At 50.6% G+C, this 17,673-nt stretch overlaps 1 protein-coding gene and 1 long non-coding RNA gene across 3 annotated transcripts in view; one reads left to right on the top strand and one right to left on the bottom strand.

The window, feature by feature from the left end:
* The window catches only part of LOC138854509 (uncharacterized), a 482,813-nt gene that overhangs the window by 312,065 nt on the left and 153,075 nt on the right, over window positions 1–17,673 (top strand). The window lies entirely within an intron of this gene.
* The window catches only part of LOC128699323 (limbic system-associated membrane protein), a 214,259-nt gene that overhangs the window by 63,066 nt on the left and 133,520 nt on the right, over window positions 1–17,673 (bottom strand). For both annotated transcript variants that reach the window (XM_053791942.2, XM_053791943.2), the window contains exon 2: window positions 5,515–6,156. In XM_053791942.2, the coding sequence (XP_053647917.2) occupies window positions 5,515–5,752 (238 nt within the window). In that variant the 5' untranslated portion in view covers window positions 5,753–6,156. The remainder of the gene's footprint in view (window positions 1–5,514; window positions 6,157–17,673) is intronic.

Raw genomic sequence — 17,673 nt, 5'->3', positions numbered from 1 at the left:
TAAAAAGGAAGAGAAGAACATGAATAAGAATAAGAAGAAGGAAGAGAAGAATAGGAATATAGATGAATAATAATTCAAACTGATTAATTCAATGTTTGTTTACAACACAATTAAGTTCTCTTTATTTTCTTTGTTTCTCCTTCTTCTCCTCTCTTCCTTCCCTTATCTGTGCTCCAGTTCCCTGAATTAAGCCTGAATGCCTTCCACATCCCCCCCCCCCAGGTGCTGTATAATTCTCCGGGTTTAGCGCTTCCCCCTTGATTTTAATAATAATCTTCCTTCCCTTATCTTCTGTACGCCTCTCCCTCTTGCTTCTTTTGCACTTGCTTCTCCTCCTCTTCCTTTCCTTACCGAGTCTTCCTCTTCACCGAGTACCTAGACTTTGGGATAACTGTCAGTTATCCCTGGTATCTTCTTCAATTATCCCTCGTGAATCCCTCCCTTAGTCTTACACAGGTATCCCAGTGATTCACTTATTCTCTCCCACTCTTCCTCCTTCCTTCCTTCCTCTCCCTACCTCTCTGCTTTCCCACTCTTCCTCCCTCCCCTCCCTACCTGTCTTCTCTCCCTCCTTCCTCTCCCTACCTGTCTTCTCTCTCTCCCTACCTCTCTTCTCTCCCTCCCTACCTCTCTTCTCTCCCTCCTTCCTCTCCCTACCTGTCTTCTCTCTCTCCCTACCTCTCTTCTCTCCCTCCCTCTTCCCTACCTCTCTTCTCTCCCTCCCTCTCTCCCTACCTCTCTTCTCTCCCTCCCTCTCTCCCTACCTCTCTTCTCTCCCTCCCTCTCTCCCTACCTCTCTTCTCTCCCTCCCTCTCTCCCTACCTCTCTTCTCTCCCTCCCTCCTCTCCCTACCTCTCTTCTCTCCCTCCCTCCTCTCCCTACCTCTCTTCTCTCCCTCCCTCCCTCTCCCTACCTCTCGTCTCTCCCTCCCTCCTCTCTCTACCTCTCTTCTCTCCCTCCCTCCTCTCCCTACCTCTCTTCTCTCCCTCCCCCTCTTCTCTCCCTGCCTCCTCTCCCTACCTCCTCTCCCTACCTATCTTATCCTCCCTCCTCTCCCTATCTCTTTATCCTCCCTCCTCTCCCTACCTCTCTCTTTATCCTCCCTCCTCTCCCTACCTCTCTTCTCTCCCTCCTTCCTCTCCACTTCTTTACCACTCCTTCTGAAGCCTCCCTCTCGCCCCACTCCTGCACTCTCGCCCCACTCCTACACTCTCGCCCCACTCCTACACTCTCGCCCCACTCCTGCACCCTCGCCCCACTCCTACACTCTCGCCCCACTCCTGCACTCTCGCCCCACTCCTACACTCTCGCCCCACTCCTGCACTCTCGCCCCCACTCCTGCACTCTCGCTCCCACTCCTACACTCTCGTCCCACTCCTACACTCTCGTCCCACTCCTACACTCTCGCCCGCACTCCTACACTCTCGCCCCCACTCCTACACTCTCGTCCCACTCCTACACTCTCGCCCCACTCCTACACTCTCGCCCCACTCCTACACTCTCGCCCCACTCCTGCACTCTCGCCCCCACTCCTGCACTCTCGCTCCCACTCCTACACTCTCGTCCCACTCCTACACTCTCGCCCCACTCCTACACTCTCGCCCCCACTCCTACACTCTCGCCCCCACTCCTACACTCTCGTCCCACTCCTACACTCTCGCCCCACTCCTGCACTCTCGCCCCACTCCTACACTCTCGCCCCACTCCTACACTCTCGCCCCACTCCTGCATTCTCTCCAAATTCCTGCACTCTCTCCCAACTCCTGCACTCTCGCCCTCACTCCTACACTCTCGCCCTCACTCCTACACAATCGCCCTCACTTCTACACTCTCGCCCTCACTCCTACACTCTCGCCCAACTCCTGCACTCCCTCCCAGCTCCTACACACTCTCCCAATTCCTACACTCTCTCCCAACTTCTGCACTCTCGCCCCCACTCCTACACTCTCGCCCCACTCCTGCATTCTCTCCCAACTCCTGCACTCTCGCCCCACTCCTACACTCTCGCCCCACTCCTACACTCTCGCCCTCACTCCTACACTCTCGCCCAGCTCCTACACTCACAGCTCCTACACTCTCTCCCAACTCCTACACTCTCTCCCAACTCCTACACTCTCTCCCAACTCCTGCACTCTCTCCCAACTCCTGCACTCTCTCCCAACTCCTGCACTATCGCACCCACTCCTACACTCTCTCCCAACTTCTGCACTCTCGCCCCCACTCCTACCCTCTCGCCCCACTCCTGCATTCTCTCCCAACTCCTGCACTATCGCCCCCACTCCTGCACTCTCGCCCCACTCCTGCACTCTCGCCCCACTGAGGTTCACTTCAAAGTTCACTTAACTTAAAGTCATCAACTCAAGTGACGTTTTTCAACGTATATTTTCTTTGACTGTCAGAGCGGACGCTTGTCTGTGTGTTTACTCTCTCTCTCTCTCTCTCTCTCTCTCTCTCTCTCTCTCTCTCTCTCTCTCTCTCTCTCTCTCTCTCTCTCTCTCTCTCACAAGCACACACACACAAGTAACTAGATTCTGGTATTCAATTTTATTCTGCTAAAACTTCGACTGCATCATTTGTGGTGCTGAGTAATTCACCCCAAACGAGCGACTGTTTTTTTAACATACAGACTAAACCTCTTCCTGGAGGTACTCTTAAGTGCTCTTATGTACTCTCGCTAGTGTCCATCCTAGGTCTGCTGTGGGTGATGCTGAGACGAGGTCTGCTGTGGGTGGTGCCGAGACGAGGTCTGCTGTGGGTGGTGCCGAGGCGAGGTCTGCTGTGGGTGGTGCCGAGGCGAGGTATGCTGTGAGTGGTGCCGAGGCGGGGTCTGCTGTGGGTGGTGCCGAGACGAGGTCTGCTGTGGGTGGTGCCGAGACGAGGTCTGCTGTGGGTGGTGCCGAGACGAGGTCTGCTGTGGGTGGTGCCGAGACGAGGTCTGCTGTGGGTGGTGCCGAGACGAGGTCTGCTGTGGGTGGTGCCGAGACGAGGTCTGCTGTGGGTGGTGCCGAGACGAGGTCTGCTGTGGGTGGTGCCGAGACGAGGTCTGCTGTGGGTGGTGCCGAGACGAGGTCTGCTGTGGGTGGTGCCGAGACGAGGTCTGCTGTGGGTGGTGCCGAGACGAGGTCTGCTGTGGGTGGTGCCGAGACGAGGTCTGCTGTGGGTGGTGCCGAGACGAGGTCTGCTGTGGGTGGTGCCGAGACGAGGTCTGCTGTGGGTGGTGCCGAGACGAGGTCTGCTGTGGGTGGTGCCGAGGCGAGGTCTGCTGTGGGTGGTGCCGAGACGAGGTCTGCTGTGGGTGGTGCCGAGACGAGGTCTGCTGTGGGTGGTGCCGAGACGAGGTCTGCTGTGGGTGGTGCCCAGACGAGGTCTGCTGTGGGTGGTGCCGAGGCGAGGTCTGCTGTGGGTGGTGCCGAGGCGAGGTCTGCTGTGGGTGGCAGTCACATGTCACTCAGCATCTCAATTCTTCCAACTTCAACAAACTTAAGAACATAAGAAAGAAGGAACACTGCAGCAGGCCTACTGGTCCATGTGAGGCAGATCCAATTCTTCTACCGGCTTAAGCCAGTGCCTTAACCTAGTCAGGTCAGGTCACGTCCACTTAAGGAAGGAGCACGGCATCTGACCTAGTAGCACAAGCTAGTCAGGTCCAACTCACACCCACCCATATCCACTCATGTATTTATCTAACCTATTTTTAAAACTACGTAACGTCTCAACCTCTACGACGGCACTCGGGAGTTTGTTCCACAAATTTGCAACTTCACAGCTTTAACCAAAAAATAATCGTACCTTTCATAAGATGCAACAGCCATTAAACACTGAAGTCGTTTTAAAGAGACATGCCAAAGATAGTTTACTTTGAACACACATGACAGTTTCAATATCAGAACTGACAGATGGGCTCCTGCACACTTAAATAAGGATGCGATCCTCCAAAGTAGGATGGATACATTAACGTTGAAAAGAAGTCTCTCAACTTGTCTCGTGGAAACGAAAAAATCAGGAATGTCGTTATAAAGTTGACAGGAAGGCCCTGTCATTCTTAGTAATTCCACGAACCTTTCCCTTATGATTCAGCAGCGTTGAAAACTTAAAGGGGCACGTCAGTTCCCTTTTTTCTAATATGTTATTTATTTATATTGTCTCTACGTCCACAGCATCTCTCTCGTTGTCCACTTCATGTGACACGATTTGATGAAATAACAAAAAAGGCATAATACCGTCGTAAGCTCCTCTCTTCTATGTGCGGGTTATTTGTGTATTGTGTTTTGATGAAATTGGCAGTTTGGAGGGATATGTTGTGTATCTTTATACGTATATACTTCTAAACTGTTGTATTCTGAGCACCTCTGCAAAAACAGTGATAATGTGCGAGTGTGGTGAAAGTGTTGAATGATGAAATAATCTATAGAGGAAAGACGAACAAGAGGAAGATAGCAGAGTACAATTCAAAAAAAGACTAAGTACAGCGAGGAAAGAAATCAGTCAGCCAACACAGAGAGAGGGCAAGCAGGCAGAGAGAAGGACAAGCAATCTTCCAATCTTCAATACTCTTCTTACGTCCCCGAAAACTGAGAGAACAAGCAATCTTTCAGTGTTTAATACTCTTCCTCTCAGGACACTGAGAAGAAGAGTATTTTGATCCTAGATAAGTGACTCTTTACCCTCTCAGCATTCAGAGAGGAAGGGTATCTAAGATATCTTGCTCTTTCAGTCTTTAAATGAAGGGTAAATGTTTTATGACGCTAGAAATCACGCATCTAAGATCTTAAATATTCTTCCTTCCTCCTGAGGATACGAGGACAAGTAATCTCGTATCTGGTACCGTAAGTACTCTCCTGCCTTCCTGAGAGAACAAGCAGTCTCAAATCCAGTATCTTCAATATTTTATCTCTCTGAACACTGAGCAGGCAAGAGACATCATAATCTACACCTGGAAAATCCTAGAGGAACTGGTCCCAAATCTGCACACAGAAATCACTCCCTTCGAAAGTAAAAGACTGGGCAGGCTGTGCAACATATCCCCAAAAGTAGGGGTATCATTAGTATACTAAGAGAAAACACTAAGTGTCCGGTGCCCAAGGCTGTTCAACATCCTTCCACTAGACATAAGAGGAATTACCAGTAGACTCCTGGCTGCCTTCAAGAGGAAGCTGGACAGATACCTTAAGTCAGTACCCGATCAGCCTGGCTGTGGTTCGTACGTTGGATTACGTGCGGCCAGCAGGAACAGCCTGGTTGATCGGGCTCTGATCCACCCGGACGCCTGGTCAAGGACTGGGCCGCGGAGGCGTTGATCCCCGGAACACCCTCAAGGCAGGTAAAGTAAGTAGTATCTTAAATACTCTACCTCTCATAACACTGAGAGGACAAGCAGTTCCACATGTAGGATCACCAAGCCACGACCTCTCTCTCCCATAACACAAAGTTTCACCTCCAGTCACAGATCAAGGATATCAAAGACACTCCTGCCTCCACCATACAGACGTGAGACCACACAACCAGCTGACTCACCTGTTGATAGCAGGTTGAAGAGCACCAGAGTGAAGACGCCGAGACCGCACTTAGCAGGGATCGACGCTACTGGTGTAGGCATGATGCTCGCCGGGTCTCCTGAAGGTCTGTGTGTTTGTGTACTCGCCATTCCCGTCTCCAGCCTCCTGCACCAACCTTCATTTCCCCTGCTTCTGTCAGGAGTTTTTCTGTGAGACATATTTATCTGTTTCTCAGTTCTTGTCACTGCCCTTATCATGAGGCTGTTTACACAGATATTTCTCTATACGTGATCTCAGTTTGTCTGTTCCGAGTGGAAGTATTGCATATGCCACTGTGTATAACTTGGGACAGCTAACACTCGGAACCAGAGAGAACAAAAAAAACTATGATAGCTGTAAAGATATTTAGTACTCACGCCATCCTGACGTTCTTCACGTTTATTCTCCGAAAACTGAAGATGCTGCCTGGAAACAGTACGAATATCTACCTCATAATGTGGCGTCTCCTTTGTTAACCTGTTCTTTTAAGGAACAGTAAGACAGTCTTGTGTGGGTGTCCAGGTGTAGCGCTTCAGATATTCAAGAGGAATACTTGATCTCTGGCTGGGACTGGAGACTCATCCTTGATGCCGCCACCTGATGATCGTGCAGTGCAGTTGCTCTGCAAGGAAAGTAAAAGATGGAGTTAATGTCGGTGCAAAATATTTCTTCTGAACATTTTGCTTTGTTTCTTGGACGGCAAGTGTTTGAAAGAACCAATTTAGAAATTTTATTTTGTAATAAAGGAAGTTCTCTCAACGGAGGTTCCTTGAAGCTGGTGAGAGGCTCTTGATCTATGGAACTGGATCTGTGATCCAGTTCCCCAAATTGAGCCTGAATACCTTTACTCTCCCCCACCCCCACAGGTGCTGTATAATCCCTTTGGATTTAGCGCTTCCCCATAATAAAGGAAGTATAACATAATTACTATTATCAACACTGAAAAAAATCATTTTAATATTCAAAATAATAATAATATTAAGATATAAAAAATGTGAAGGATCCTCGCTGAATTTTTTTTTTTTTTTTTTTTTTTTTTGAGTAGAAGGTCAAAGATGAAGCCTCAAGCTCTCATCCTCACGTTCTAAAATGTTTACCAAAACTTTACACTCAGATGATTAAACTAAAATCACTAAAGTAAACACGCCATATATTTTTGTATGTGAAGAGTTGCACGCTCCGACAAGAAGAAGTCTTCGAAAAACCTCAATGTTTCGGTAATCTGCGGCGGCAAGAACTCTGAAAGTCACTGAAGTGAAGACTCGCCGACTTTGAAGATGGAGAAAAAGCTTTTCCAGAATCCAATAAAAGGAGTTAATCTTAGGAATTAGAAAAAAAATATTAAACACTTCAGAAGCTCCAGACAGGTTTCCAGGGTCCAGACGCCGGCAGATACCCTTCCAGGACCAGAAGATAAAAAATTAAGACACAGGACATAAACACTTACTGAAAACACACATGTGGAAAAATCATAATACATAGAGACGCTCTGGAGTCCAGGAAGGTCGAGACATTCCAGTATCGAGCAAGACGACACGCTCCAGGAGTCAGTGGGGAAAAAATGTCCGACTCGTGTGTAGGTAACCTTTCAAAGTTACTTGCGTGACGGAACCTTTACATGGTTAAAACGTTTCATGGCAAGAACTTTCCAGGGCAAGCATGTTCCTGGACATGAACGTTCCATGACAAGATCGTTTCTTGACAAGAACGTTCCAGGGCAAGTATGTTTCTGGACATGAACGTTCCATGACAAGATCGTTTCATGACAAGAACGATTGATGGTAAGAATGTTTCCTGAGAACATCGGAAGACCAACAAGATGAAAGTGAAGGTTTTCCTTCTGTTACCTGTGATGGAGGTTATACGTAGAGTATACTGCGCGCACGCGCGCAGTGGGAGGTGCAGGAAGCAAAGGAAAAAAAGGCAGAAAACAGCCGAGGAAGCTAACCCAGGCTTCCTTCCTTCCATCAAAATATTCTCATCGTTAATCAGATTACAAATGAAATCTACATATTATACCTTCTGATTATACCTTCTCAGTATGCCTTCAGATTATACCTTTTGATTGTACCTTCTAATTATGCCTTCTAATTATGCCTTCTGATTATACCTCCTGATTATACCTCCTGATTATACCTTCTGATTATACCTCCTGATTATACCTCCTGATTATACCTCCTGATTATACCTTCTAATTATGCCTTCTGATTATAGACCCTAGTGATTCTTTTTTTGTATCCCAAAATAATTTTTAAATGTTAAGGACTTAGTCTAATATAGCTTAACCTTAGTATTACCTAAGCTACACTAACTTAACCTAGCATACCCTAACTTAACCTAGCATACCCTAACTTAACCTAGCATACCCTAACCCAACCTAGCATACACTAACCTAACCTAACTTGATCTAACCAAATCTAAACTTGACCTATTTTGACGCATCCTAACACTGACGTCCAAAACTTCTCATTTTTTACTGAGCAATAAACTAGTGTCAGTAAAGGGAATTTTACTAAGGTGTCTTTTATCATCAATTGAGTTATGCTTTATTTTTAAGAGTAAAATCAATAAAGCATAAGAGGTGACAGCTCTCAGTATATTTTAAGTTCGCAACCTTACTAGTAAATCTTGCTAGTAGATGTAAGTACATCTTACTGGTAGATATAAGTAGATCTTACTGGTAGATATAAGTAGATCTTACTGGTAGATATAAGTAGATCTTACTGGTAGATATAAGTAGATCTTACTGGTAGATATAAGTAGATCTTACTGGTAGATATAAGTAGATCTTACTGGTAGATATAAGTAGATCTTACTAGTAGATATAAGTAGATCTTACTGGTAGATATAAGTAGATCTTACTGGTAGATATAAGTAGATCTTACTGGTAGATATAAGTAGATCTTACTGGTAGATTTAAGTAGATCTTACTGGCAGATTTAAGTAGATCTTACTGGCAGATTTAAGTGGACCTTACTGGTAGATTCTCAATATATTAACAGGGAAGCGCCGGACCCGTAGGGGTTATCCAGCGCCTGGGGAACGAGAGGTTAGCTCAGATCCATAAATCAAGAGCCCTTCACCCTTTAAATTAGCTAATTAGTAGATATTTTATGTAGGAGAGAATAATTAAATTTTTTTCACAATTTATTAACAGTTACGTAATGACTTAAAATATCTAAAATATTAAAGATAATTACTTTGATTTATATCTTAATGTAAGTTAATTGACTTTGATTTAAAAGGAAGTTTGATAATTAAGGGGAAGTTTGATAATTAAGGGGAAGTTTGATAATTAAGGGGAAGTTTGATAATTAAGGGGAAGTTTGATAATTAAGGGGAAGTTTGATAATTAAGGGGAAGTTTGATAATTAAGGGGAAGTTTGATAATTAAGGGGAAGTTTGATAATTAAGGGGAAGTTTGATAATTAAGGGGAAGTTTGATAATTAAAAGGACGTTTGATGAGGTGAAGTTTGATAATTAAATGATGATAATTAAGAAGTTTGATAAGTAGGAAAAGTTTGATAAGAGGATTTGATATAATTATGAGTCTCCTGTGTTAAACTTTAGTAAAGTCATTCTGGCTCTGGTGGCCTGGTGGTTAACGCTCTCGCTTCACACGGTGAGGGCCTGGGTTCGATTCCCAGCCAGAGTAGAAACATTGGACGTGTTTCTTTCCACCTGTTGTCTATGTTCCTCATCAGTAAAATGGGTACCTGGGTGTTAGTCGACTGGTGTGGGTCGCATCCTGGGACACTGACCTAAGGAGGCCTGGTCACAGACCGGGCCGCGGGGGCGTTGACCCCCGGAACTCTCTCCAGATAAACTCCAGATAAACATAATATCTCATTCTTGTCCTGATCTACCGTCTCAAATACTAAAGTGGAAAATGTTAGTGAACTTATGAGGCACGTTATCAACTTTCCTAAAATCATTAAATCTTTCAAGATGGATTCGAAATTCATCCGTAGCTTCTGATTTCATTAATTTCCTGGCAATTTGAGACTGGGGATCTGCCTCGCACTTTGTAAATGGCTGTAACATTTGCCGTTTTCCACTCATCCGGGATCTTATGACTGATAAAGTTTCGCTCCGACTTGTAAATAGTCCAAGTCGGACCGAAACGTCGTGGTAAGTTTCTCTCTCCTATGTGCGGGTTACTTGTGTACTGTTCCAGTCACGGTATTGTGCCTTTTTGTTACTTAGGGAACTATGGTTTTTAAGCTCATTCTTACATCCTTTATGAACTCTTAAAAACACATCAGGACCAGGAACTTGATATCAACTTTTGCAGTTATGTAAAAAAAATGAGAGGAAATGATCGTTCAAAAAAGGAAAACATTTCGATTTCTCTGTAATTGGTTAACTTGAAGTCACATTTAAGTGGACCTACTTTTTCTCTAATGTTATTTCTATATGGACTTTTATCCAGGTTGATGGACTGAAGACATTGATTCCAAACTGAGGGACTGATTGCCTCAAACTCCTTATCTTCCACCGTTCTCTGCAATGGACTGAAGAAGCCACTGGCTGATGAAATGCTTCCAGAATAAAGTGGCTTATCCTTTGATTCTCTCGCAGCCTTAATTTATGCAAGAAGATCACAGTAACCAGTCTCTGGCGACCCAGTCTCTGGCGACCCAGTCTCTGGCGGCCCAGTCTCTGGCGACCCAGTCTCTGGCGACCCAGTCTCTGGTGACCCAGTCTCTGGCGACTCGGTCTCTGGCAACCCAGTCTCTGGCGACCCAGTCTCTGGCGACCCAGTCTCTGGCGACCCAGTCTCTGGCGACCCAGTCTCTGGTGACCCAGTCTCTGGCGACCCAGTCTCTGGCAACCCAGTCTCTGGCGACCCAGTCTCTGGCGACCCAGTCTCTGGTGACCCAGTCTCTGGTGACCCAGTCTCTGGCGACCCAGTCTCTGGCGACCCAGTCTCTGGCGACCCAGTCTCTGGCGACCCAGTCTCTGGCGACCCAGTCTCTGGCGACCCAGTCTCTGGCGACTCGGTCTCTGGCGACCCAGTCTCTGGCGACTCGGTCTCTGGCGACCCAGTCTCTGGCGACCCAGTCTCTGGCGACCCAGTCTCTGGCGACCCAGTCTCTGGCGACCCAGTCTCTGGCGACTCGGTCTCTGGCGACCCAGTCTCTGGCGACTCGGTCTCTGGCGACCCAGTCTCTGGCGACCCAGTCTCTGGCGACCCAGTCTCTGGCAACCCAGTCTCTGGCGACCCAGTCTCTGGTGACCCAGTCTCTGGCGACTCGGTCTCTGGCAACCCAGTCTCTGGCGACCCAGTCTCTGGCGACTCAGTCTCTGGCGACCCAGTCTCTGGCAACCCAGTCTCTGGCGACCCAGTCTCTGGCGACCCATTCTCTGGCGACCCAGTCTCTGGCGACTCGGTCTCTGGCAACCCAGTCTCTGGCGACCCAGTCTCTGGCGACCCAGTCTCTGGCGACCCAGTCTCTGGCGACCCAGTCTCTGGCGACCCAGTCTCTGGCGACTCGGTCTTTGGCGACCCAGTCTCTGGCGACTCGGTCTTTGGCGACCCAGTCTCTGGCGACTCGGTCTTTGGCGACTCGGTCTCTGAATTGAGACACTTGTGCAACACATGGGAATTTCTATTGAAAAAACGTTTCGCCACCTCTCTGGCCCTATGCTGCACTTCCTACAAGAACACATCGATTCCAGGTTGAGGGACTGTTGAATTACACATGTGCAACTCTTGTGTATCTTTGAGGAAACGTTTCGCCACACAGTGGCTTCATCAGTCCATACAAAGGAGAAACTTGAAGAACAGGAGGAAAATGAGGTAATCAGTCCCTCAGCCTTGAGTCGATGTGGTTAATCAGTCCATCAATCTTGAATAGAATACGGCATATGAGCGGAGCAGCAGCTTATAAACCGTAGACAGGTGAGGGGCAGCAGTCGTAGGTGGTGTCACATTTGTCCAATGTGGAAGTAGGTTGTACCCAAGGGTTAGGCAAGTGAAGAATTCCCAAGTATTAAGATCCCAAGAAGTTGCAGTGTCTGACAGGACACTGTGTGGCGAAACGTTTCCTCAATAAAGATACACAAGAGTTGCATAAGTGTCTCAATTCTTCAACTTGTCGGTTTTCAAAACCATTCACCACGACTCGGTCTCTGGCGACTCGGTCTCTGGCGACTCGGTCTCTGGCGACTCGGTCTCTGGCGACTCGGTCTCTGGCGACTCGGTCTCTGGCGACTCGGTCTCTGGCGACTCGGTCTCTGGCGACTCGGTCTCTGGCGACTCGGTCTCTGGCGACTCGGTCTCTGGCGACCCAGTCTCTGGCGACCCAGTCTCTGGCGACCCAGTCTCTGGCGACCCAGTCTCTGGCGACCCAGTCTCTGGCGACCCAGTCTCTGGCGACCCAGTCTCTGGCGACCCAGTCTCTGGCGACTCAGAAACTCTCATGTTGAGCAGCAGCACTCTAGGCAGCCCAACAAAATATTCCAGGGGGGGCGGCGCGCCCCCTAGCCTCCCCATCCCCTGGTGGGCGTGTGAGGAACCAACCTTCCACCTGAAGGGTAGATGTCTATCAAATTTTTTTTTAAATTGGTACAAAAATTTGTTAATTAATTTGTTAATTCAATTATTCCGGACAATTACTTTCCTTCACAAGCTTCACTTTTCTTATTGTTTCGTTATTTCCAAAAATTTTTTAGGTTCTGTTCCAATGTTCTTATTGTCGTTATTTTTTGTATAGGATTATAATGCTCGTTTGTTTCAAAATAATTTCAACCTTTTTTTAATCTTTTGTCTTCGTCTTCCTACTTCTTCCTCCTCCTTTCTTCTTCTCTTCTTCTTCTCCTTATTCTTCTTCTTATTCTCCACCACCTTCTTATTTTTAATCGCCACCTCCTCCTTATTCGTCTTATCCTCCTCCTCCTCCTTCCTCTGTTTCTTCGTCATCGACGTCTCCTCCTCCTCCTCCTCCTATTCCTCCTCCTCCTCCTCCTCCTCCTTGTCATTATCCGCCTCAAAACAGAAAATAATATCGTGGTAATTACTTTTATAATTTCTTTCATAAACTTTTCGAAACCATTTTTCTTTTTGTTCTATTTTTTTCCCGGAACTGTTGCAGCTGCAACCACTAGCACCTGCTGCAGCTGCAACCACTAGCACCTGCTGCAGCTGCAACCACTAGCACCTGCTGCTGCAACCACTAGCACCTGCTGCAGCTGCAACCACTAGCACCTGCTGCAGCTGCAACCACTAGCACCTGCAGCTGCAACCACTAGCACCTGCTGCAGCTGCAACCACTAGCACCTGCTGCAGCTGCAACCACTAGCACCTGCTGCTGCAACCACTAGCACCTGCTGCAGCTGCAACCACTAGCACCTGCTGCTGCAACCACTAGCACCTGCTGCTGCTGCAACCACTAGCACCTGCTGCAGCTGCAACCACTAGCACCTGCTGCAGCTGCAACCACTAGCACCTGCTGCAGCTGCAACCACTAGCACCTGCTGCTGCTGCAACCACTAGCACCTGCTGCTGCAACCACTAGCACCTGCTGCTGCAACCACTAGCACCTGCTGCTGCAACCACTAGCACCTGCTGCTGCAACCACTAGCACCTGCTGCTGCAACCACTAGCACCTGCTGCTGCAACCACTAGCACCTGCTGCTGCAACCACTAGCACCTGCTGCAGCTGCAACCACTAGCACCTGCTGCTGCAACCACTAGCACCTGCTGCAGCTGCAACCACTAGCACCTGCTGCTGCTGCAACCACTAGCACCTGCTGCTGCTGCAACCACTAGCACCTGCTGCAGCTGCAACCACTAGCACCTGCTGCAGCTGCAACCACTAGCACCTGCTGCAGCTGCAACCACTAGCACCTGCTGCTGCTGCAACCACTAGCACCTGCTGCTGCAACCACTAGCACCTGCTGCTGCAACCACTAGCACCTGCTGCTGCAACCACTAGCACCTGCAGCTGCAACCACTAGCACCTGCTGCTGCAACCACTAGCACCTGCTGCAGCTGCAACCACTAGCACCTGCTGCAGCTGCAACCACTAGCACCTGCTGCAGCTGCAACCACTAGCACCTGCTGCTGCTGCAACCACTAGCACCTGCTGCAGCTGCAACCACTAGCACCTGCTGCAGCTGCAACCACTAGCACCTGCTGCAGCTGCAACCACTAGCACCTGCTGCAGCTGCAACCACTAGCACCTGCTGCTGCTGCAACCACTAGCACCTGCTGCTGCAACCACTAGCACCTGCTGCTGCAACCACTAGCACCTGCTGCTGCAACCACTAGCACCTGCTGCTGCAACCACTAGCACCTGCTGCTGCAACCACTAGCACCTGCTGCAGCTGCAACCACTAGCACCTGCTGCAGCTGCAACCACTAGCACCTGCTGCTGCTGCAACCACTAGCACCTGCTGCTGCAACCACTAGCACCTGCTGCTGCAACCACTAGCACCTGCTGCTGCAACCACTAGCACCTGCTGCTGCAACCACTAGCACCTGCTGCTGCAACCACTAGCACCTGCTGCAGCTGCCACTAGCACCTGCTGCTGCAACCACTAGCACCTGCTGCTGCAACCACTAGCACCTGCTGCTGCAACCACTAGCACCTGCTGCTGCAACCACTAGAACCTGTTGCAGCTGCAACCACTAGCACCTGCTGCTGCAACCACTAGCACCTGCTGCAGCTGCAACCACTAGCACCTGCTGCTGCAACCACTAGCACCTGCTGCAGCTGCAACCACTAGCACCTGCTGCAGCTGCAACCACTAGCACCTGCTGCTGCAACCACTAGCACCTGCTGCAGCTGCAACCACTAGCACCTGCTGCTGCAACCACTAGCACCTGCTGCTGCTGCAACCACTAGCACCTGCTGCAGCTGCAACCACTAGCACCTGCTGCAGCTGCAACCACTAGCACCTGCTGCAGCTGCAACCACTAGCACCTGCTGCAGCTGCAACCACTAGCAAATGCTGCAGCTGCCACTAGCACCTGCTGCTGCAACCACTAGCACCTGCTGCTGCAACCACTAGCACCTGCTGCTGCAACCACTAGCACCTGCTGCTGCAACCACTAGCACCTGCTGCTGCAACCACTAGAACCTGCTGCAGCTGCAACCACTAGCACCTGCTGCTGCAACCACTAGCACCTGCTGCTGCAGCCACTAGCACCTGCTGCAGCTGCAGCCACTAGCACCTGCTGCTGCTGCAACCACTAGCACCTGCTGCAGCTGCAACCACTAGCATCTGCTGCAGCTGCAACCACTAGAACCTGCTGCAGCTGCAGCCACTAGCACCTGCTGCTGCTGCAACCACTAGCACCTGCTGCTGCTGCATCCACTAGCACCTGCTGCAGCTACAACCACTAGCACCTACTGCTGCAACCACTAGCTCCTGCTGCAGCTGCAACCACTAGCACCTGCTGCAGCTGCAGCAACTAGCACCTGCTGCTGCTGCAACCACTAGCACCTGCTGCTGCTGCAACCACTAGCACCTGCTAAAGCTGCAGCCACTAGCACCTGCTGCTGCTGCAACCACTAGCACCTGCTGCTGCTGCAACCACTAGCACCTGCTAAAGCTGCAGCCACTAGTACCTGCTGCAGCCACTAGCACCTGCTGCAGCTGCAACCACTAGCACCTGCTGCTGCTGCAACCACTAGCACCTGCTGCAGCTGCAACCACTAGCACCTGCTGCTGCTGCAACCACTAGCACCTGCTGCTGCTGCAACCACTAGCACCTGCTGCTGCTGCAACCACTACCACCTGCTGCAGCTGCAACCACTAGCACCTGCTGCAGCTGCAACCACTAGCACCTGCTGCTGCAACCACTAGCACCTGCTGCTGCAACCACTAGCACCTGCTGCTGCAACCACTAGCACCTGCTGCTGCAACCACTAGCACCTGCTGCTGCAACCACTAGCACCTGCTGCTGCAACCACTAGCACCTGCTGCTGCAACCACTATCACCTGCTGCAGCTGCCACTAGCACCTGCTGCTGCAACCACTAGCACCTGCTGCTGCAACCACTAGCACCTGCTGCTGCAACCACTAGCACCTGCTGCTGCAACCACTAGCACCTGCTGCTGCAACCACTAGAACCTGCTGCAGCTGCAACCACTAGCACCTGCTGCTGCAACCACTAGCACCTGCTGCAGCTGCAACCACTAGCACCTGCTGCTGCAACCACTAGCACCTGCTGCAGCTGCAACCACTAGCACCTGCTGCTGCAACCACTAGCACCTGCTGCTGCAACCACTAGCACCTGCTGCTGCAACCACTAGAACCTGCTGCAGCTGCAACCACTAGCACCTGCTGCTGCAACCACTAGAACCTGCTGCAGCTGCAACCACTAGCACCTGCTGCTGCAACCACTAGCACCTGCTGCAGCTGCAACCACTAGCACCTGCTGCAGCTGCAACCACTAGCACCTGCTGCAGCTGCAACCACTAGCACCTGCTGCTGAAGCCACTAGCACCTGCTGCAGCTGCAGCCACTAGCACCTGCTGCTGCTGCAGCCACTAGCACCTGCTGCAGCTGCAACCACTAGCACCTGCTGCTGCAACCACTAGCACCTGCTGCAGCTGCAACCACTAGCACCTGCTGCTGCAACCACTAGCACCTGCTGCTGCAACCACTATCACCTGCTGCAGCTGCCACTAGCACCTGCTGCTGCAACCACTAGCACCTGCTGCTGCAACCACTAGCACCTGCTGCTGCAACCACTAGCACCTGCTGCTGCAACCACTAGCACCTGCTGCTGCAACCACTAGAACCTGCTGCAGCTGCAACCACTAGCACCTTCTGCTGCATCCTCTAGGACCTGCTGCAGCTGCAACTAGTAGCTCCTGCTGCTGCAACCACTAGCACCTGCTGCTGCAACCACTAGCACCTGCTGCTGCAACCACTAGAACCTGCTGCTGCAACCACTAGCACCTGCTGCTGCAACCACTATCACCTGCTGCAGCTGCCACTAGCACCTGCTGCTGCAACCACTAGCACCTGCTGCTGCAACCACTAGCACCTGCTGCTGCAACCACTAGCACCTGCTGCTGCAACCACTAGCACCTGCTGCTGCAACCACTAGAACCTGCTGCAGCTGCAACCACTAGAACCTGCTGCAGCTGCAACCACTAGCACCTGCTGCTGCAACCACTAGCACCTGCTGCAGCTGCAACCACTAGCACCTGCTGCTGCAACCACTAGCACCTGCTGCTGCAACCACTAGCACCTGCTGCTGCAACCACTAGCACCTGCTGCTGCAACCACTAGCACCTGCTGCTGCAACCACTATCACCTGCTGCAGCTGCCACTAGCACCTGCTGCTGCAACCACTAGCACCTGCTGCTGCAACCACTAGCACCTGCTGCTGCAACCACTAGCACCTGCTGCTGCAACCACTAGCACCTGCTGCTGCAACCACTAGAACCTGCTGCAGCTGCAACCACTAGCACCTGCTGCTGCAACCACTAGCACCTGCTGCAGCTGCAACCACTAGCACCTGCTGCTGCAACCACTAGCACCTGCTGCAGCTGCAACCACTAGCACCTGCTGCTGCAACCACTAGCACCTGCTGCTGCAACCACTAGAACCTGCTGCAGCTGCAACCACTAGCACCTGCTGCTGCAACCACTAGCACCTGCTGCAGCTGCAACCACTAGCACCTGCTGCAGCTGCAACCACTAGCACCTGCTGCAGCTGCAACCACTAGCACCTGCTGCTGAAGCCACTAGCACCTGCTGCAGCTGCAGCCACTAGCACCTGCTGCTGCTGCAGCCACTAGCACCTGCTGCAGCTGCAACCACTAGCACCTGCTGCTGCAACCACTAGCACCTGCTGCTGCAACCACTAGCACCTGCTGCTGCAACCACTAGAACCTGCTGCAGCTGCAACCACTAGCACCTGCTGCTGCAACCACTAGCACCTGCTGCAGCTGCAACCACTAGCACCTGCTGCTGCAACCACTAGCACCTGCTGCAGCTGCAACCACTAGCACCTGCTGCTGCAACCACTAGCACCTGCTGCTGCAACCACTAGCACCTGCTGCTGCAACCACTAGAACCTGCTGCAGCTGCAACCACTAGCACCTGCTGCAGCTGCAACCACTAGCACCTGCTGCAGCTGCAACCACTAGCACCTGCTGCTGAAGCCACTAGC

This window comes from Cherax quadricarinatus, chromosome 61 (genome assembly GCF_038502225.1).
Source record: "Cherax quadricarinatus isolate ZL_2023a chromosome 61, ASM3850222v1, whole genome shotgun sequence".
Lineage (NCBI taxonomy): Eukaryota > Metazoa > Arthropoda > Malacostraca > Decapoda > Parastacidae > Cherax > Cherax quadricarinatus.
This window is presented reverse-complemented; position numbering and strand designations above follow the sequence as displayed.